Genomic DNA, 18,360 nt, shown 5'->3' on the forward strand with positions numbered 1-18,360 from the left:
TGACAGACTTTTTAGAGCCATTTGCTTTCAGTAATAAATAAATGCACTCCCCCAAAGCGTATGCCAGAAAACCTTTCCCATTCATCTTTCCTATTAATTACTCATCTTCATCATGGCCCTAAGCCCTTCCTACAAATGCCTGTTGTACATCACTGACACCTTGCGGATCTCCAATATTACTGCAACTTTTTTTTTTGGGACCCGGCCTTGGTTTAAGGTATATGCCATTTTCAGCTTCATAGTAATAGCGGATTAAGAAATGAAGAAGTTACCTGGAACATGAAAAATGTTCAACAGTTTAAAAAATGTATCCATTTCACTCTTTGTTTTGCTACAATGAACTGAATAAGTATGGGCATCTCCAACTGATAGAAGTTCGCTCTTGCAGAAAACAAGTGCAAAAGCTTTTTCAAACTTATTTTATTTGTACATTCACAGGAGTAAACAAAAAAAGTAAGCTTTAATAATGATTTAAAAAACTATTAAAACCATTTGTGTGGAGTTTTAATATGCACCCCTTCTCCAGCTTGCGTTGACCGTAGAGGGAGAACTATTGGACGAGCAAAGAAGCGTTTAGAAGATGAAAAAAAAAACAGATCAGAGGAGCGTGTAATTTCTAATATCTTGCAGATAATATAGTCTCATCCCTCAAACTAAACAAAGACAGAGGGGACAGAACACTGCACAACCACATCAGTCCTCCCTAGGACACAAGGCTGAGGACAGTGGACTGGGACAGCATGCCGCAATGATGAAGCACCCCACAGAAACCAGTTGTGGAACACACACACACACACAACACTGGTGAAGGCCAAAAAGCAGTGTGTGTATGCATAGAACTCTATGTAAAGCACTTACGCATGGGGGGGTGGTTGCCTTACTGTCAATCTCACAAGAATCTATATATATATTTTTTTTAAACGAATAAGAAAACAGTCAGGCAAAATTAAATAAAATCTAAACTTTCAGACTGGAGCAAGACAGATAGCAGCATGGGGAAAAACACTGCTAAACCATGGTCCCCATCTGTATGTGTGTCGATGAGTGTTTAAAAAAAAAGTGACAGATAGTGACTATATCTGTTGGTCTACTGTAGGGTCTTATATTGTAACAAAGTAAATGTAGTGATGGGGAATGGAGGGGGTTATTTTAAGACAGTTCCAGCCACACCGATTCCCTCTAGCGTCGTCTGTCACGAGGTGGGGGGTCACTGCGGCTGCGGGAGCGTCTGGCCCCCCCTGCACTGCGGTAGCAGTCTTCTCTGTGTTTGTCACTCTCTCCATCTCTGCCCCAGTCTCTCTCTCGCTCTCTGTACCGCTCCCCCTCGCCTCTTTCTCCAGATGCGGCACTCGCGGCTTTCATCCTTTCTTTGCGCTCTTCCTCCCTTTTCTTCTCCACCTCCTCTTGCTGCTCCTTCCTCCTCTTCTCTCGCTCCTTCATCCTCTCTTGTCGAGCTGTCTCCTTCTGTGCAAACTGGCCACAAAGAGACAGAACATGGGAGAACGCCAGAGATGTGGACTGTGAACAATTGAAATCAATACTTTCAACAAATTTAAGGACACGTGGACCCCATATCAATAAGAAATGAATGCATTATCTTGTTCAGATAGTTAAGTTGCGTGTGTATAACCGACCTGCTCTTCTGTGAGGGGGAGCCAGTATATACAAGGGGCTGCTTTGGTTTTATTGAACAGTTCATCCAGCAGTTTGACAGGAGGTTCGTCTGCAGCTTTCTCTGAAGAAACAAACACAAAGAGTAAACATACGGCTGACACAACAGGGCACAGATCGAAACCCCCATCTTTCCATCACCAACTCGTCACCTTTCTTGTCCATCTTCCTCTCCTTGCGTTTCCTCTCTCTGGAGCAGGATCGTCTGGAGACCGCTTCCTCTCCAGGTTTTCCTGGACCAAAGTCCCGGACCTTGTCCCTGTCCCACTCCCTCTCAGCCCGGGTCCTCTCCCTGTGCTCCATCTCACGCTCTCGCTCCGCCCACTGCTCCCGTTCGGGCAGGGCCGCTCCCCGACCAGGCACCGCCGCAGCCCCCCGCTTACCCTCCCCAGCCCTCTTAGGGGGAGGCAGGCCTCTGTGGAAATCCAGCTACAGACAGAGGAAGGGGAGAGTTACCATAACAATATGGGAACGATATCCATCATCAGGTAGGGCAAAACCATGAGAACGCAGATAGTCTTACCTCCTCTTGCTGAATGAAGTCCAAACTGAGGAACTTGGGGTTGCTCTGAGGCCATTTCACCCCATGCAGTGCTGCACGAGTGGCAATTGACTCCTCTGCACTGGAGTACTGGAAGAAAAAGGAGAGCAAGACAGGACATCCATGAGGAACAGTGAGGCTTGCCTTAGATAAGACAGAATATGGAGATGTAGGTGCTGTTCTGGGCTGCACCTCAAATGACACCCTCGTCCCCCCATAGTCAAATACACTAGCTTTGACCACAGCCTCCAACGGATGATAACAAGAAGTGTACTATATGGAGAATAGGATGTCGGTTGAGACACAGCCCTGGATCCAGGATGACGGCCAACAGACAGAGACGTACTGTGACGTAGCAGTGAGATTTGATCTTGTCGATCCAGAAACCATCCTCGAGCACGGTGCCGGTCCTCCCAAGCAGCTCCTTCAGCTGGCCCAGGGTGAACGGACGAACCAGGTTGGACACGTGGACGATGTTGGACACTTTGCCTCGTGGAGGAGAGGGCTGCTTGGCTGTGCGGACAGGGTCATCTATGGTGATGGACACGCCAGACTTCTGCTGGCTGATGGAGCGACGGATCAATGTGTCACTGGGGGTCACTGAGGGGAGGAAAAGAGAGAGATACATCAACCTGAACTCACTCAACATATCAAAGGGTAGAATCTAGCCCAGGGTTAGAGGTTTTGATCTGATAAGAAAATTAAGTTTGATCCAAAATTGAAGATATTCTATCACCTGTTTTCATCTCCATGTCATGGCTAGGGGGAGAGGGGCATTGTGTCTCCATGGAGTCTCTCTGGAATGAGCCATCCATCTTCTCCTCTCTGTCTCCTTTAGCCTCCCCTCCATCCTCTCGGTCTTCCTCCTCATGTTCACTCCTCTTGGACTCCTTCTGTCCATTCTCCTGGGTCACTGACGGGACCACCTACATTACAGGTGGGTGGGGAAGAGGCGGCACACACGTTTTAATATGACATTCACAAATGCTAATACCTTTGAGTCAATTAAGGATGTTAGCCGTTATAGTAAATCCTACTGAATGCACCTTTATTAATGAGTGCAGCAAAACCAATTTCCAGTAATACATTCCTACTATACTTGAAACTAGATAAATGTATAGTCCACAGACCAGGTGAAGTTAAAGTTGAACTCTGACCTGTGTGACTGTGCGTCTGATCTTGAGGTCCTGCTCACCCCGCTCCCTGCCCCCCTCCTCCACCCCAGAGAGGTGATCCTCCTCTGGGTGCAGATCCACCACCATCTTCTGGCCTGGACACAGTCTGATGTCTGGGATCAGAGACTGGGGACAAACAGAATCAACAGATTAGGGGTGGGAGAAAGCATCAAGACTCAGATAATAAAACATTTGTAAGTTTTCATTCTGAGGTGTTTTAGATAAGTAATATGTACAAGAGTATTTTTTGCAGTGTACTGATGCTATACCTTCAGAGAGTCTGTTGTGATGCTCATGGATGATTTCTTGGCTGTGACTGCAGTGCTGGATCCCCATCGCCTCTTCCTCCCGGCCCCAGACTCTGTCTCGCCCTCTGCACTGACAGCACCTGGAGAGGCCTTGCTGCCTGGAAGACATAGGGGAATTGAACCAATCGCGCAATCGCAAGCACACACACACACACCACCGCATCTATAACTGGCTCTCACTCACACATATGCAAACTAAACAAAAAGCCAAGACTACCTACTGGGCAGAAAAAACAAAAACAGGCATGAGCGTTTAGAGGGAGGTATACTCACTGCTAAGGGAGATCCTACGGGCTGTGAATACCTTTGGTGTCTCACACTGAAACAAAAAGAAATAAACACACCCCAAAGTACAGAGGGGAAAAGGTGAGCGGTAGAGATGAAGAGGTGCATGGACAGATTGAAGGGAAGACAGGACAAGAGAAAGTGGGTGGGTGAACAAGGGAAGAGAAACTAGATTAGACTGCAGGTCACTTTCCACCTCAACATAGCCAGATTATGAATAGCACATATAGAATCGCTATACATGTCTCTCAATGGCACACTGTAGTGAGCATACTGTGGATTATATATATGCTTGGTCTCAAAACAGTGCGTATGACTTTAAGATAATGACTGAAGCCAATGTGTTTATAATTGGTGTAGAATGGTGTTAGGGGAGCCGAAGTCTCACACACACAGAAAGATATAGTAGCCTGATGACAATACTGCAGTTTAAATTCATTTCACTTTCATAGAACATCTGAATGGTGTAGCTGGTAAACCAAGAGGCTGCCAGGATTACTGAGTCATAAAACAAGACTATGAAATATTGGGTGGTTTATAACCGTTTTTCATTCCAAACTGCAGTAGCCATAAATATGTAAATTAATCCATTTGGATTTGACAATTATGTCAGAATCAATTCCCCCATTTTAGGGTAAGAGGGAGTCAACAAAATAAATATAGTTTTTTGGTAAAAAAATAACATTGAGAAAATGACTACTTATTCCCTGGTACCACTGACACCTGATCCTTACTGGGATGGATATGGCCCAATCTTGACTGCATGTACTGTATCTAAGCAACAAGGGTCCAATCAAAGGAGGTTGTCAAGTTTGGGTGGAAATCTGACAGCTGGTTGGCAGGCAGGTTGGGCTCTGTAGTTCAGTGGTGGCGGGGCTTGAGTGGCTTTTGAAAAGGTTCTGGAGTCAAGTCCTTAAGTCCTTTCAGATCTTTGTCATGCCTTTCTGTTGTGACTGTCCAACTGAGGTTCAATGGAGATGGGATAAGGATAATCAATAATTAACAAGAGTCACTCCAAAAACTAGAAGGGGTGTAAGCAGACACCGTCTTCCTCAGAGGCATCAGGAGACAGTGTTGAGTGACAGGTAGTAGCAGAAAAAGGGATCCAATTGGCAAATCCCTTTTTCAGCCAACAACTAGACATTTGGTTGTGAGTCCAAAGAAATGCTGAAGACCATTGAGAAAGTTAACAAATGTCCGAGATCATGTCTTTGAAAAACAGCCATGAAGAGAGGCCCCAAGTTGTCCTCATGAGAGATTCATTTGGATCCCATTCTGAACAGTTAGAGAACAAAATCCCAAAATGTCCTTTCTCAGAGAAACCGCTTAGTCCAGAACAAATATTGACCAGTTAAACTGTCCATTAAGCAGCACAGTCGTGTGTAGATGGTGAGAAGACAAATGTACTGAAGTGACCCCATGGGAAGACATCTACAGGCCTGTCTTTGAAGGGTTTCAAACAGTTTATTGAGTGTCTGCCTCTTCATCTTCACTCTGACCCCTCTGTGTGGTGAGATTGTATGTGGCCATACAGGCGTGTATGAACCAGTTGAGCCAGGTGTTGGTGACAGACAGACGAGATCAGTCATCCCAAACCCTCAGCCCATTAGTCCAATCAAGTGCCATCTCCGTGGCAACGTGGCTTTTGTTGCCACAGCTGTCCCACTGCAGTGCAGACTCGGGGGCCTATCTGTGGTATACCCAGGGCTCTTGGGGACATTGGAACAGGTGCAGCAGTAGTAGTATGCAGGTACCATTATGGGCAATGGAAGAGGCATGAGCACCTTTATAACAAAGCAATCAATGGGGTTTTAAACATCAGCCACAGTAAGAGCATATCCCCTGCTGGTTCTGTCTGAGAGAGCATCAGCAAAGGTTAAAAAAAATACACAGCTAAGTAAAAAAAAATAAACACCTTGCTCATTAAACCTTTTTTTTTTTTTAAAGAGGGGGCAATGTCACCGAATCAGTATCTTAACACTACAAAAAAAAAGATGTAACTTTCATTTAGAAATAAATTATATATATATAAATAAAAAACACACACATCTCATCACTTAGCATTTTTCATGACCTAAAAGCACTTAATTGCCTACAACGGGACAGGGGATTTAAGCAAAAAGAAAATTAGACATTCTTAACTGGAGAAGATGGAGCACTGGTACGCTCAATAGTACCACCAAAAAATATGACCAAAAACAAACACCTCATCTCTAATTCCTCACTGATATGGTTCATTTTGATGGCTGACAACTGGAGTGGTGCCTCACTGGTTGGCTAGCGACAGTCCAAGCCCTCTTTACAGAGTCATGAAGTCCCAGTGTTCCTCAGTGGCCTTACCTCCTCACTGCTCTCAGGAGCCTTCTTAGGCTCAGCCATGGTAGCCTCATTCACCTCCCTATGGAGAGAATGAAAGAATTGAAAATTAGTGATGACAGGATGAAAGGTTAATGAGACAGGAGGATTGGGGGGGGGGGGGGGGGGTTCTGGTTCATGGCACAAAGGTATTCAGAAGAGGGTCAAAAAATATATGCAATATGGGGATAGGATGTACAAGCAATATGGTAGTGTCCTGTCCAAAAAATAATGGCCTGCCTAACAGGGTGCTCCATGCAGATTGCTGTATCTGGTGCAACTACTACATATAACCAAATAAGGTGGGAATCCCTCATCTGCACATTTGCTTTTTAAGCATTTACTTCCATAAGAGAACAAGCCTCATTGATAAATTATTAGGCGTTTGTTTTGCGCTAAATCAAAACCTAGAACTTGCTCTATTAGAATGTAATCATGCTTCTGTAAATTGTTTTACTTGATGTATGAAATGAGGTCTGCTAACAAAATAGACAATAGATAAAAAAATATGTATGCTTATAGTTGCCATTCGCGCATTCTCTTTCCAATTCATGCAGATTCTGCAGTCACTTTGAAAAGCAAGGCACTTTGGAATATCCTATTCAAGCGCAATCCCTTTTCACTTGGTTCATTCATTAATTCAGTCAAGGAGCGGCACAGTACAATGAGAGCGGTGACTGAACGCCCCCCATAAACCTCCCGTCCACACACCATCATTCAACAGGACTCTTGTGCTTCGCATTAAGAATCTGACAGCGCAACATTTATCGCTACAAAATTGCAATGGGTTCTAAAAGAGCTGGATGAGAAACAATGTCGCTACAATGCAACACTGCAAACTGGGTGTTGCTATAAAATCCAAGCGCCACGACGAACAATCTCTTCTCTTCCTACCTTATGCTTAACGGCTTTTAATCCCCCCGGACAGCATTTTTACTAAGCCCGGTAGAGAGCCAAATATCTCAGTCCGATTAAACCATACAAGGAGACACGCTTTGCAATGAATTAGGCTGCTGGCCGATGCAATGCGTTGTCATCGGTTACAACCAAACCATACATGCAGCACAGCCATATTGAATTGAATGAAAAATGAGACAGGAATAAGGACCCGCATTTTCTCAGTCACACCGGTTTCTAGGCAGTCACATTAAACGCCTGACAGGAATTGTATTAACCGGTGATTCTTCCGTTGACAACACATTTAATAATAGGGGGTCAAGCACCGCATGTTTTAATGGTATTGTTGTTTTCCTGCTGTTTTGTCTACAAATAGAGATGGTAAATCTTGCGAGGTTGACACTTGTATTCTCTGGTATTTTTCAGATTGGCTTTATGGAGTTAAGTGTTTGGAATAGCAAACTTAATAAGCAGTATTCTGAATAGACTGTACACAAAAGTTAGCTCTATTTTTTAAGATAATCATTTTATGTGGAGCATTGGTGGCCTGGAAATGAATTTGAATAAACTGGGTCAAATTGGAAACCTGTTGCTACTAGACAGTCATCACCCTATTTCAAATCATTTTACTTGGCTTGCTTGAATGATGAGCCAAGCAGACAATAACCAACATGTTCTTGAGTTGATGGCAATGTTCCTTCTAAACTGCGGGTGGGCTCGCAGTAGCTCCGAGACTGCTGCGAGCAGAGTGCAGAAGAAATAACAGTCCATGGAGAGAAGCACAAGATACAATTTAACTCAACTTTCTAGTTTCCCCCAGTTAGTTAACACTATCAACTTTTTCCCCTTTACTGTGGCAATTGTGATCGAATCAACACAATTTTAGCCACTTTCGGTGCAACATATTGAAACAAAACTATGCAAAAGATTTTGTTGTAGTGAGAACGCATCAGAGTAGGATCAGATTGCCCAGGACTCAGCCCGTACTCTACACAGATCGGTGCGGCATAACCAATCAGAGCTGCAGTAGGCCTATATGCAAATAGAACTGTGCTATTTATTTTGAAATAGACTGTTTACAGCTGTGGTCTTGAGTAGATGCGCTTGTTTTGAGAACAAAGCAAGAGCTGCATGTAGCAACGTGTGCACATTTTGTTCATATCATTTGCTAGTTAGTGAGTTATTAGCGTGGTTATAGATCATTTGTAGTCAGCAATAGGGGAGTGATTGATTCCTACAAGAGCACAAAGTGTACATTTGTAGACATATTTGAAAAGCAAGTCAAGAGCCTTTTTTTGGTCAAAAGGGGCAGTGTTGCATTAGCCAATAGCCAGAGGGTAGCATAATTTGTCTGATTGTCTAACAATAGTATGGAAATAATAATGCATTTTATTTGTAAAGTGGTTTCTTGCGTCAACCACATAATTTCCAGTCACCTCCTTGTCTGAAGGACAAGTGGATAAACAGGTTAATGTCAAGCCCTGTATGTTTCTTTCCCAAAGGTCTCATGGAATGTAGGCCTACAATGAACACCACACATTGGCTGCTACTGTAGGCTGAAAGATAGTACAGCTATTTCCATGTTAAACGGTTATGGGATGCACCATATATAGGTATCGGCCGATATTATCTAAAAATGCCAACATCAGTGTCAGCCAATGTTTAGTTTAACACCGATGTGCAAAACCGATGTCAAAGCTGACATGCACACTTATATAACGTAGGTATATGACGTAATGTCGCCAGGTAAAATTATACGCTACACGTGCAACACAGCATTCCTAAACTAGCCCACAATGTCTGCTGTGTGGATCGACCAGTCAATTGAAAGAGTAAGAACATTTCAGCGAGACAACTCAAAGGCGAATCCATTGAAGCCAAGATAATGGAATTCATTACCCTTGACATTAAACCGTTCTCTGTCGTGGGTGATGCTGGTTTTCGCCGACTGGTCGAGCACCGGTACACACGAAAAAGTGTATTATTTTTCAGATGTTTCCCTACCGGAGTTACACAGTAATAGCATCACTGCTATTAGCTTCACGACATGCATACTATAGAACGCCATTTGGGTCTTTGCGTGTAAAAAAAAAAGCTGTACAAAAAAAGCAAACACCAGCCACGAACGATGTGTTTACAATACCGCGTCGGTAATAAAGCATCATTTGTTCGACTGCAACTTCTGGGGTAGCTAGCATTAGCTTGGTACCTAGCTAGCACCAATACAACCAGCCTGAAAACAATGACCAGTAGAAACTGCAGTCATTTTCATTATTCTTAGCAGTGATTTAGGAATTCTTGTAAGTATTAGCTAGGTTGCCACTTGTTGTTCACCTATTGAAATTGAACTTCAGTTCTTGAAAATAAATATCTAGCCTGCAACTTAACCCTGTTGCCCAAAGCTAACATTATAAGCAGCCAGCTAGCTTCATCTGGCTAGTGAGGCTCGACCAGAACGGGTTATGTGTTGTAAAGCTAGCCACAATAAGGATTTGGCACAATAGTGGAATTTGCGGTTTGTCTTCAAAATAAAAGCAAGTCATTGACAGTGATGCAAATAGTACAATTATGCCATACTTTGATTTTGAAGGCTAGCTGCAAAGTCCACTATTGTGGCTAATCCTTATTGTGGCAAGCTTCACAGATGGGTCCAACCACCATTAATCAAATAAGAACTGTCTTCTAAATTAGGGTTATTTTAGATGACACCTAGCTATATAGTTAGCCAGCTAACTATAGCCACTGAAACAGATGTTTTGCTATGTTTTTGGGGAAGAACATTGTTTGCATCCATGAGCTAGCTAGCTTTTTTATGACCAGTACTGTAGGTTCGCGAGAGAACTTTACCAGCATTATAGCATACGTATCGATGAATCGTTGTAACGTATGAAATCCTAGTGCTAGTGTAATCAATGTGTAATAACTACATAAAAAAAATTATGAATAGGTTAAATAATTATGTGAAGTGCAGTCATATTCAGGTCCCGATTGGTCAAATAGTGTTATTTGATGCGTGTCTTTTTTGACCCAAACGGCGTTCCATAGAAATCCTGGATGAGAATGAAACAACTGAACAACGAAACAGCACACCAAGTAAGTGAAAGAAATAGGTTTTGATTATGTTTTACTGATAATGGGGACATATGTAAATGCAAACAAAATAACTTTTTGGTCAGTGTGGTGTGTGTAACCTTTATTTAACTAGGCAAGTCAGTTAAGAACAAATTCTTATTTACAACGACGGCCTACACCGGCCAAACCCAGACGACACTGGGCCAATTGTGCGCCTCTTGCACTGAGATGCAGTGCCTTAGATCGCTGTGTCCATGTGTGTGTGTTAACTATTTAACTGTACTAGAACGCTTAAAAGGCCGCAAAAATGTTAAATATCGGAATCAGCTTTTTTTGGCAAGGAAAATATAACATCTCGGTATCGGCCAAAAATGTCATATTGGTGCATCACTCAAGGCAAGGGGTGGCTACTTTGAATCTCACATCTAAAATACATTTGTTGATCACTTTTTTGGTTACTACATGATTCCATATGTGTTATTTCATAGTTTTGATGTCTTCACTATTATTCTACAATGTAGAAAACAGTCCCAAAAAATAAAATAAAATAGAATGAGTAGGTGTGTCCAAATTTTTGACTGCTACGGTGTCTGTCTTTTGCACCAATTCTATGAACTCACCTTGTAGTGTCTGTCTTTACATCCCCTCCCTCGCTGTCCTTCTGCCCATTGTCTTCTCCAGCATGTATTCCAAGGAATGGTTTCTGATGGTCATAAAGAGGGTGGTGTCAGAGGGGAAGAGATTTGTAGAGAATAAAGAGACTACAGTTTGAATCTCTGCTGACCTTCCTGTGTCTGGCTCCATCAATGTTTATGTCCTCTTCCTCCTCCCCAGATACTCGCTTTTTGTGCTGTGGAGCTTTTGGGGCCTCAGGTTGACTAACTGTTTCCGTATCCTGGGATATGGTGTTTATCTGAGGTTTCTCAGGCTAAGGGAGAGCGAGAACAAGTAAATGAATTGTATATTGTGCAAAATATCAAGACATGAGCAGCTGAGTCACAGTTGTAAGTATACATCTGTCATTTAGCCAACTTATGGTTAAAATAAGAATAATGGGCGTTTGTGTTATGCCATCATTACGTTTCGGCTTGTCTTAAAAATTTTTAAAAAAAAAAACTTTTTCTCCCCAATTTTGTGCTATTGAGTAAGCAATGCAAAGACAAACAGTACATGACAATGGACTTGATCATCTTTTGATATTTCATCATTGTTTTGCTTCAAGTTGTTTCACGTTTATTGTGATTTACAAGTACATCATGTAGGCTTAAAGAGTCCAGCAAGAGCACACCTAGACCTATACCATGTACTTGCATACATACGCACACAGAAAACCCCTTTGTCTCCATCTGTTACTACTAGAGCAAAACATGTTATTCATAAATCAGAAACATCTTGAACATCTGGATTTTATCACTTCGACAAGGTTACTTTGAACATGAATGAAATAACAGCTTCTGATCTCCAATGACCATTGATTGTCCCTGCTTGGATGGTCTTGTAAAACCTAGGCCCTGACAAAATGAAAAACAAAAACAACCTAAAGAAAATCCAAGTACTAGGCTTCATGGTTAATGAACATTAGTATTCTCATATTGCTGTTGGATCATCATTTAATTGATTGATAGAGAAAGAACACCTATAGACCACTCACCCTTCTACCACTGGGAGTGATGTGTGTTTTGCCCTGGGATGATGATGAACCAGACGAACCTGAAGACGACGACCCAGAGTCAGAATCTGAAGAGTCATTCGACGAGGAAGACCGTCTTCCCAGCTTTTCTTCTTTCTTTTGACTTCTCTCCCTTCCTTTTTCTACCTTGCCTTCCACTGGTTGGGGTGAGGGAGGTAGCACAGCTCCCGCTGGACCTGAGGGGGCATTTGCTTCTCTGGCCGTTTCTCCCACCGCCTGTTTGTCTGTCTCCTCTCTATGTGCTTGGACATGTTCCTCTGACACCAGGCTCTTCTTCCCCTTTTCTTCTTCAGGACTCTTGCCCAGTGTGGCAATCACTGGGGTCTCCCTCTCTGGCCCTGTCGTCCCCGACGTGTCTGCTCCAGAAACAAGGACCCCCTGTCTTGCAGGCTTCTTTGGTGCTGCTTGTCCAACAGAAGGCTGGGCCCCCTGCTGAGTACCTTCCTGCTCTGGTTCCCCAGGTTTGCTGGGGGACTGGAGAGCTAAGGACTGAGGATGGGGGCTTTCAGAGAATGTACGGGGCCTCTTGATGACCCCGGATGCAGAAGATTGAGATAGAACTATGGGGTCTCTCAAGAAACGGAACTTCTTGAAGGACGACTGGGGTGACAGAGACGTTGCTAGAGATCGTGACAGGGGCATACCAGATTCAGCTGGCTGGTTGTCTCTTAATGCTTTTTGGGGTATGGATGGCACTTTGGGCTCCCCACCCTCTGTTGCCGCCATCTTACCTGCTCCTGTGGAGAGGGGAGGAGTAGGCAGGGGGGTAAGACCAAACTCACGACTACGCTTCCATGGAGGAAGATGACTCTCCCTCTCCTCTTTCTCTCTGTGCAAGGCCTTCTCCTGTTCCAAAGCTCTCTCCCTTTCCTCTTTCTCTCTGTGCAAGGCCTTCTCCTGTTCCAAAGCGCTCTCCCTCTCCTCTTTCTCTCTCTCTCCCTGCAAGGCCTTCTCCTGTTCCAAAGCTCTCTCCCTCTCCTCTTTCTCTCTCTCTCCCTGCAAGGCCTTCTCCTGTTCCAAAGCTATCTCCCTTGCTACTTTCTCTCTCTGCAAGGCCTTCTCCTGGTCCAAAGTTCTCTCCCTCTCCACTTTATGTCTCTGCAAGGCCTTCTCCTGGTCCAAAGCTCTCTCCCTCTCCACTTTCTCTCTCTCTCCCTGCAAGGCATTCTCCTGTTCCAAAGCTCTCTCCCTCTCCTCCTTCTCTCTCTGCAAGGCCTTCTCCTGGTCCAAAGCTCTCTCCCTCTCTCCCTGCAAGGCCTTCTCCTGTTCCAAAGCTCTCTCCCTCTCCTCCTTCTCTCTCTGCAAGGCCTTCTCCTGTTCCAAAGCTCTCTCCCTCTCCACCTTCTCTCTCTGCAAGGCCTTCTCCTGTTCCAAAGCTCTCTCCCTCTCCACCTTCTCTCTCTGCAAGGCCTTCTCCTGTTCCAAAGCTCTCTCCCTCTCCTCTTTCTCTCTCTGCAAGGCCTTCTCCTGTTCCAAAGCTCTCTCCCTTTCCTCTTTCTCTCTCTGCAAGGCCTTCTCCTGTTCCAAAGCTCTCTCCCTCTCCTCCTTCTCTCTCTGCAAGGCCTTCTCCTGTTCCAAAGCTCTCTCCCTCTCCACCTTCTCTCTCTGCAAGGCCTTCTCCTGTTCCAAAGCTCTCTCCCTCTCCACTTTCTCTCTGTGCAAGGCCTTCTCCTGTTCCAAAGCTCTCTCCCTCTCCTCTTTCTCTCTCTGCAAGGCCTTCTCCTGTTCCAAAGCTCTCTCCCTTTCCTCTTTCTCTCTCTGCAAGGCCTTCTCCTGTTCCAAAGCTCTCTCCCTCTCCTCTTTCTCTCTTTGCAAGGCCTTCTCCTGTTCCAAAGCGCTCTCCCTCTCTCTCTCTCTCTGCAAGGCCTTCTCCTGTTCCAAAGCTCTCTCCCTCTCCTCTTTCTCTCTCTGCAAAGCCTTCTCCTGTTCCAAAGCCTTCTCTTTTTCTCTCTGTAGGACCTTCTCCTGTTCTAAGGCTCTCTCCCTCTCCTCTCTTTCTTTCTCCATGGTTCTTTCTTTCTCAAGGGCTTTCTCCATTTCGATTCTTTCTTGCTCCAAAGCCCTCACCTTCTCCTCCCCCTCTCTCTCCAAAGCCGCCTTCTCCTCCTCCCTCTCGCAAGTCTTCTCCAAAGCCTTCTCCTTCTCCAAAGCTTTCTCCTTCTCCAAAGCTTTCTCCTTCTCCAAAGCTTTCTCCTTCTCCAAAGCTTTCTCCTTCTCCCTCTCCTGCTCCAAAGCTCGCTCTCGTTCCATGGCTCTCTGCTTTTCTAATTGCATAGCTTTTTCTCGCTCTTCCCTGTCTTTCGCCAAAGCTTTCTCTCTTTCCTCCTCTTCTCGTTCAAGAGCTTGCGCCCTCTCTCGTGCCAAAGCCTGCTCCTTCCTTTCTCGCTCCAAAGCTTTCTCTCGCTCCAAAGCCTTCTCCCTCTCCTTCCTCTCTCGCTCTAAAGCTTTCTCCCTCTCCTTCCTCTCTCGCTCTAAAGCTTTCTCCCTCTCCTTCCTCTCTCGCGCCAAAGCTCTTTCCCTCTCTTGCTCCACAGCACGCTGTTGCTCAAATATTCTCTGCCTCTCCAGTCTTTCCTGCTCCATGGCACCAAGTCTCTCTTGCTCTAGGGATTTTTCTCTGTCCGTCTCTGCCTGCAGCTCCTTTTCCTTGTTTTCTTGCTGCCATGCAGCATCTCCCTCTTCCATATTAGTGGGCCTAAGCACACTCACAGGAACTTCACTGTGTGGGAGATGGCCTCCAAGAACTCCCTGGTTTGTTACTGGAACCAGTCTGGGGAAGGGCAAACTGGCTGCAGCATTGGTTGTGTGGGTGATGGCAGACACTGTGCCCTCTTGAGAACCTCTACCAGAAGACAGTATTGCAGTTGCAGCATTGTCCTGCCTCTCTGCATCCCCACGTCCATGCCACCCAACTCCAGAGAAAGCCCCCTCTGATGCCATTTTGCGTGCCAGCAGGGTCAGTGGGCCAGGCTTGCGCTCTGTGTTGCTTTGTGGATCTGGGCTGCTACTACAACTGCCACTGCTAGAGGAGCCAGAGCTGGAGGTACTGGAAGTACGCTGCCTAGCTGGGGGCTCACCTGGACTAGGGGGGCTTTGTTTAGGGGTATCAGGCAGTGGGAATGATAACTCTGGGGGAGGGGAGGGAGGAGGGGTAGGCTGTCGAAGCTGCGGAGACAATAGGGGGGGAATGTGCTGTGGGTGTTGGCGGGATCCTCCAGACCTCGCTCTTGCTAGCTGGCCTCTTGGTGGCTCTCCTAGATTCCTCCTCCTGGCACCGCTATCCCAGTCCTCATCAGCGCCATCATCATCGCTATCTGCTGGGACTTGACTAGAGGTTGGGACCCTCTCCGGTCGCTGCTCGCCAACAGCTACATGCACAGCCAGAGAGGCAACGGCAGCAGAGGTAGGGGCAGGTGGAGCAGACACATGGCCGTCTCTGGACATGTGCCCCTCTCCCTCGCTTGCTGTGCCTGCTAGTCCATTTCCCTCGGAGAGGCCAAAAAGCTTGTGCTGGTCAACCAACACGGGTGCGACATCCTGATGAGGTCAGAAAGAGAGTTGAGATTGAGTATGTTGCAGGACTATGCCAGAGTTTCTCCCATGCAAGCAATTATTCAAGCCTTGATTAAACTGCATGTAAGGTCGGGTCAATCATGCAAGATTCTCATACATTCAAGTTGTACAACAAGAGACTTAAAAACCCGAAAGAATACAGTGATTAGTCTGCAAATAACCTGGTCTGGGGCAGCACAGGCAGAGCGGTTATTGTCCTGTGTGTGGTCCTCTTTGTCTGTATCTGGAAAAACATAGTAGTGATATGCAAGAGGTGAAAATACCCTTAGCAAGAAATGAGTCAGCTGATCTGATTTGATACACAAACAAAGCTTTCTCAGTAAAGGCATGGAGCGGTCATGTAAACTCCTCGAACATAAACCCAAAGCCAATATGTACAGGTGAGGGGGGGCACTGCCAACTTACCATCATCTTCAACTGCTTCCCGGGCCTCCCTCTCCAGACGCTGCCTCAAGAGCTCCTGCTGTTTCGCCAAATACTGCTTTATGAAGCTGTTCTGGCTCATCTCTTCACCAATCTGAAATACAGACAAACAGAGACTAATAAAATCCTTGCCGATAACCATCCTCTTGAAGAAGTAATCAGAGAAACTGCCAAATATCTACACAAGGAGACGATTTAATTATGTTATGGTTGAATCTAAAAGAAATATACAAAAATAAGGAAGAAAGTCACACTATACATACTCCCAACAATTTAATGGGTAAACCTAACCAATGTTATTCTTCATGGTGCTAAAACATGATCCTTGCTATGCAAAATCTTGATAGGTCTCACCTGGGAGTTTGGCTGCAGTCCTATGTGATGGTGTGAGGTTCTCTGCAGGTTCTCCAGCATGAGAGCCTGTCACAAACATAAGGAAAGGATTATGACAAACAGTAAACAACAGTTAACTCCCTAAATAATTAGTAGTTGTTATATTGCATCTGATAATCATGTTGTTGAGCTTGCTCCACGATGTGCTCAGAGGAAAGCACACACATGGCAGACACACAGGCATGTGTGAACCAGTATCTGGGCCAAGGAGGACACGATGAATATCGTCCTTCTCTGCCCAGATACTGGTTCAACAGGCATGCAACATTTCAGCAAAACATCAAAGTCAAGACTGGCCGATATAATACAACACTTAACTAGTTAGTAAGACTTATAATACATTTAAAAAACTACGTGTTTGTTAGATGCACCTCACGCTACTTGCAATCCACTTGGATGGCTAACATTACATCTTCTAACTTTACAATCAAGCAAGGATTCCTAGATGATCCGAGGCCCAAAATAACATTTACTTATTATTATTCATTATTACAAATAACATTTACTTATTATTATTCATTATTTTCTTTACTACGCTTCCCAAAAGCGTACTAGCATAAAGTACAGTAAATAGCATATTACTTTGCAGGCTCGTCCACGTTGTATAACCTCCCCCTCAACTCGTGCACATCAACAAAGCGCAGACATTGCCGCGGTCGATTAAACTAGTCATCACCAGCAATCGTTAGCTATCAGACATGTCTCATATAAACAACACACGTCCATTTAAACTTCGGTTAACAAGTTATTCATCAAACGAGCCATAATTATTTTTACAACATAGCACAAAGCTTCCAACGACGACAAAACATCAACACCACAAAGTAAAAGGCACACATTTTTATTCTCAAACTAGGCAAGCACTCCGGCCTGCAAGACAAGCATCCGCCAGTCTACTAGCCAACACCGAGGGTTTAGCGACTGCAGGTTATAAATTGTCTCAGATCCTTAACGAAACGTACCCCTTTGAGTCTCTTAACGAGAGTATTTTTCTGTCCGCTTTTAGGAAGTCCGCGCTCCTCTAAAGCAGCTTTCAAATCCGCCACGCGAAGAGATTGTAGCGGCCTCCCGTCCAGTTTAACGTCTTCGAGGTCCGCCATTTTCCCCTTTCCACTCGTTCGCGTCAGCGACGCCTTCCGTCAACCAACGTCAGAGTAGACAACTTCCGGTAGAAGTGTAAACTAAATGACATTCTTAGATTTTATTAAAATAGGATACATACATTAGATGGTGGATTGTTATCCATACACGCTATTCACTGTGAATTTGCAGAAATAACTTACCTAAACATTATTTTGAAATGGTCATTTCCTACATTATGTTATTTGTGCCGACAGGGGGTACTCTTTCACATGTCCAAATCATCTTTGGGCATATCAAATAAAAACCACCCCTTCTGACCACAGACAGAAGGGGTAAGCATAATTATCTTTGGTCTGACCGCCGCCGTGTCTAGAGAAACCAGAGAGAAAGAGGAAGAGAGGTGTCCAACTCGGCGGAAAATCTGTCTCCCTCCAGCAGGTGGCTATTTTTCATTGTTTCGCACACCAAGCAAGGAGTTTTTGTATGGAGATCACTGAGTTTGAGTTTTTACCATGTTAGGATATCTGTTATCCTGTTAACTTTTGTGCCGAATCCACTGCAGTGTTTATGGTCATGTTGCAGAAGTGTGTAGGAGGGCGCTTCCAAGATGTGGGAAGTGTGCAGGAGAGCATGGGACAGAGGATTTTGTAGTTTTGGTGGATAAAATTGTGTCAACTATAGGGATCCTCATGTTCCTGGGGATCTGAAGTGTCCGGTGCAATAGAGGCAGGTTGAGGTGACCAGAGTCAGAATAGTGCAAAGGAGTTGTATGCGGAGGCAGAGAAGAAAGTAGAGGATGGGTCAAGGGTGAGAGTTCTGGAGAGGATCCTTGTGAGTAGTAGATCTGTGCCAGTACAGATGGACAGGCCAACGAGTGATATGCCTCGGTAAAGT

General features: G+C 44.8%; 1 protein-coding gene across 1 annotated transcript; it reads right to left on the reverse strand.

Moving 5' to 3' along the window:
* Window positions 1-106: 106 nt before the first annotated feature.
* LOC115156445 (apoptotic chromatin condensation inducer in the nucleus) lies at window positions 107-17,971 on the reverse strand. The gene is made up of 18 exons (XM_029703871.1): window positions 17,667-17,971; window positions 17,346-17,576; window positions 16,345-16,410; window positions 15,973-16,084; window positions 15,729-15,790; window positions 11,956-15,531; window positions 11,089-11,232; window positions 10,925-11,007; window positions 6,321-6,378; window positions 3,969-4,014; window positions 3,657-3,793; window positions 3,370-3,513; window positions 2,949-3,138; window positions 2,559-2,812; window positions 2,195-2,302; window positions 1,824-2,100; window positions 1,635-1,735; window positions 107-1,473 (listed from the first exon to the last, which is right to left on the reverse strand). The coding sequence occupies exons 2-18, from the start codon at window positions 17,481-17,483 to the stop codon at window positions 1,180-1,182; spliced, it is 5,790 nt and encodes a 1,929-aa protein (XP_029559731.1). The 5' UTR covers window positions 17,484-17,576; window positions 17,667-17,971; the 3' UTR covers window positions 107-1,179.
* Window positions 17,972-18,360: the final 389 nt, after the last annotated feature.

This window comes from Salmo trutta, chromosome 21, assembly GCF_901001165.1.
Source record: "Salmo trutta chromosome 21, fSalTru1.1, whole genome shotgun sequence".
NCBI classification, from domain to species: Eukaryota; Metazoa; Chordata; class Actinopteri; order Salmoniformes; family Salmonidae; genus Salmo; species Salmo trutta.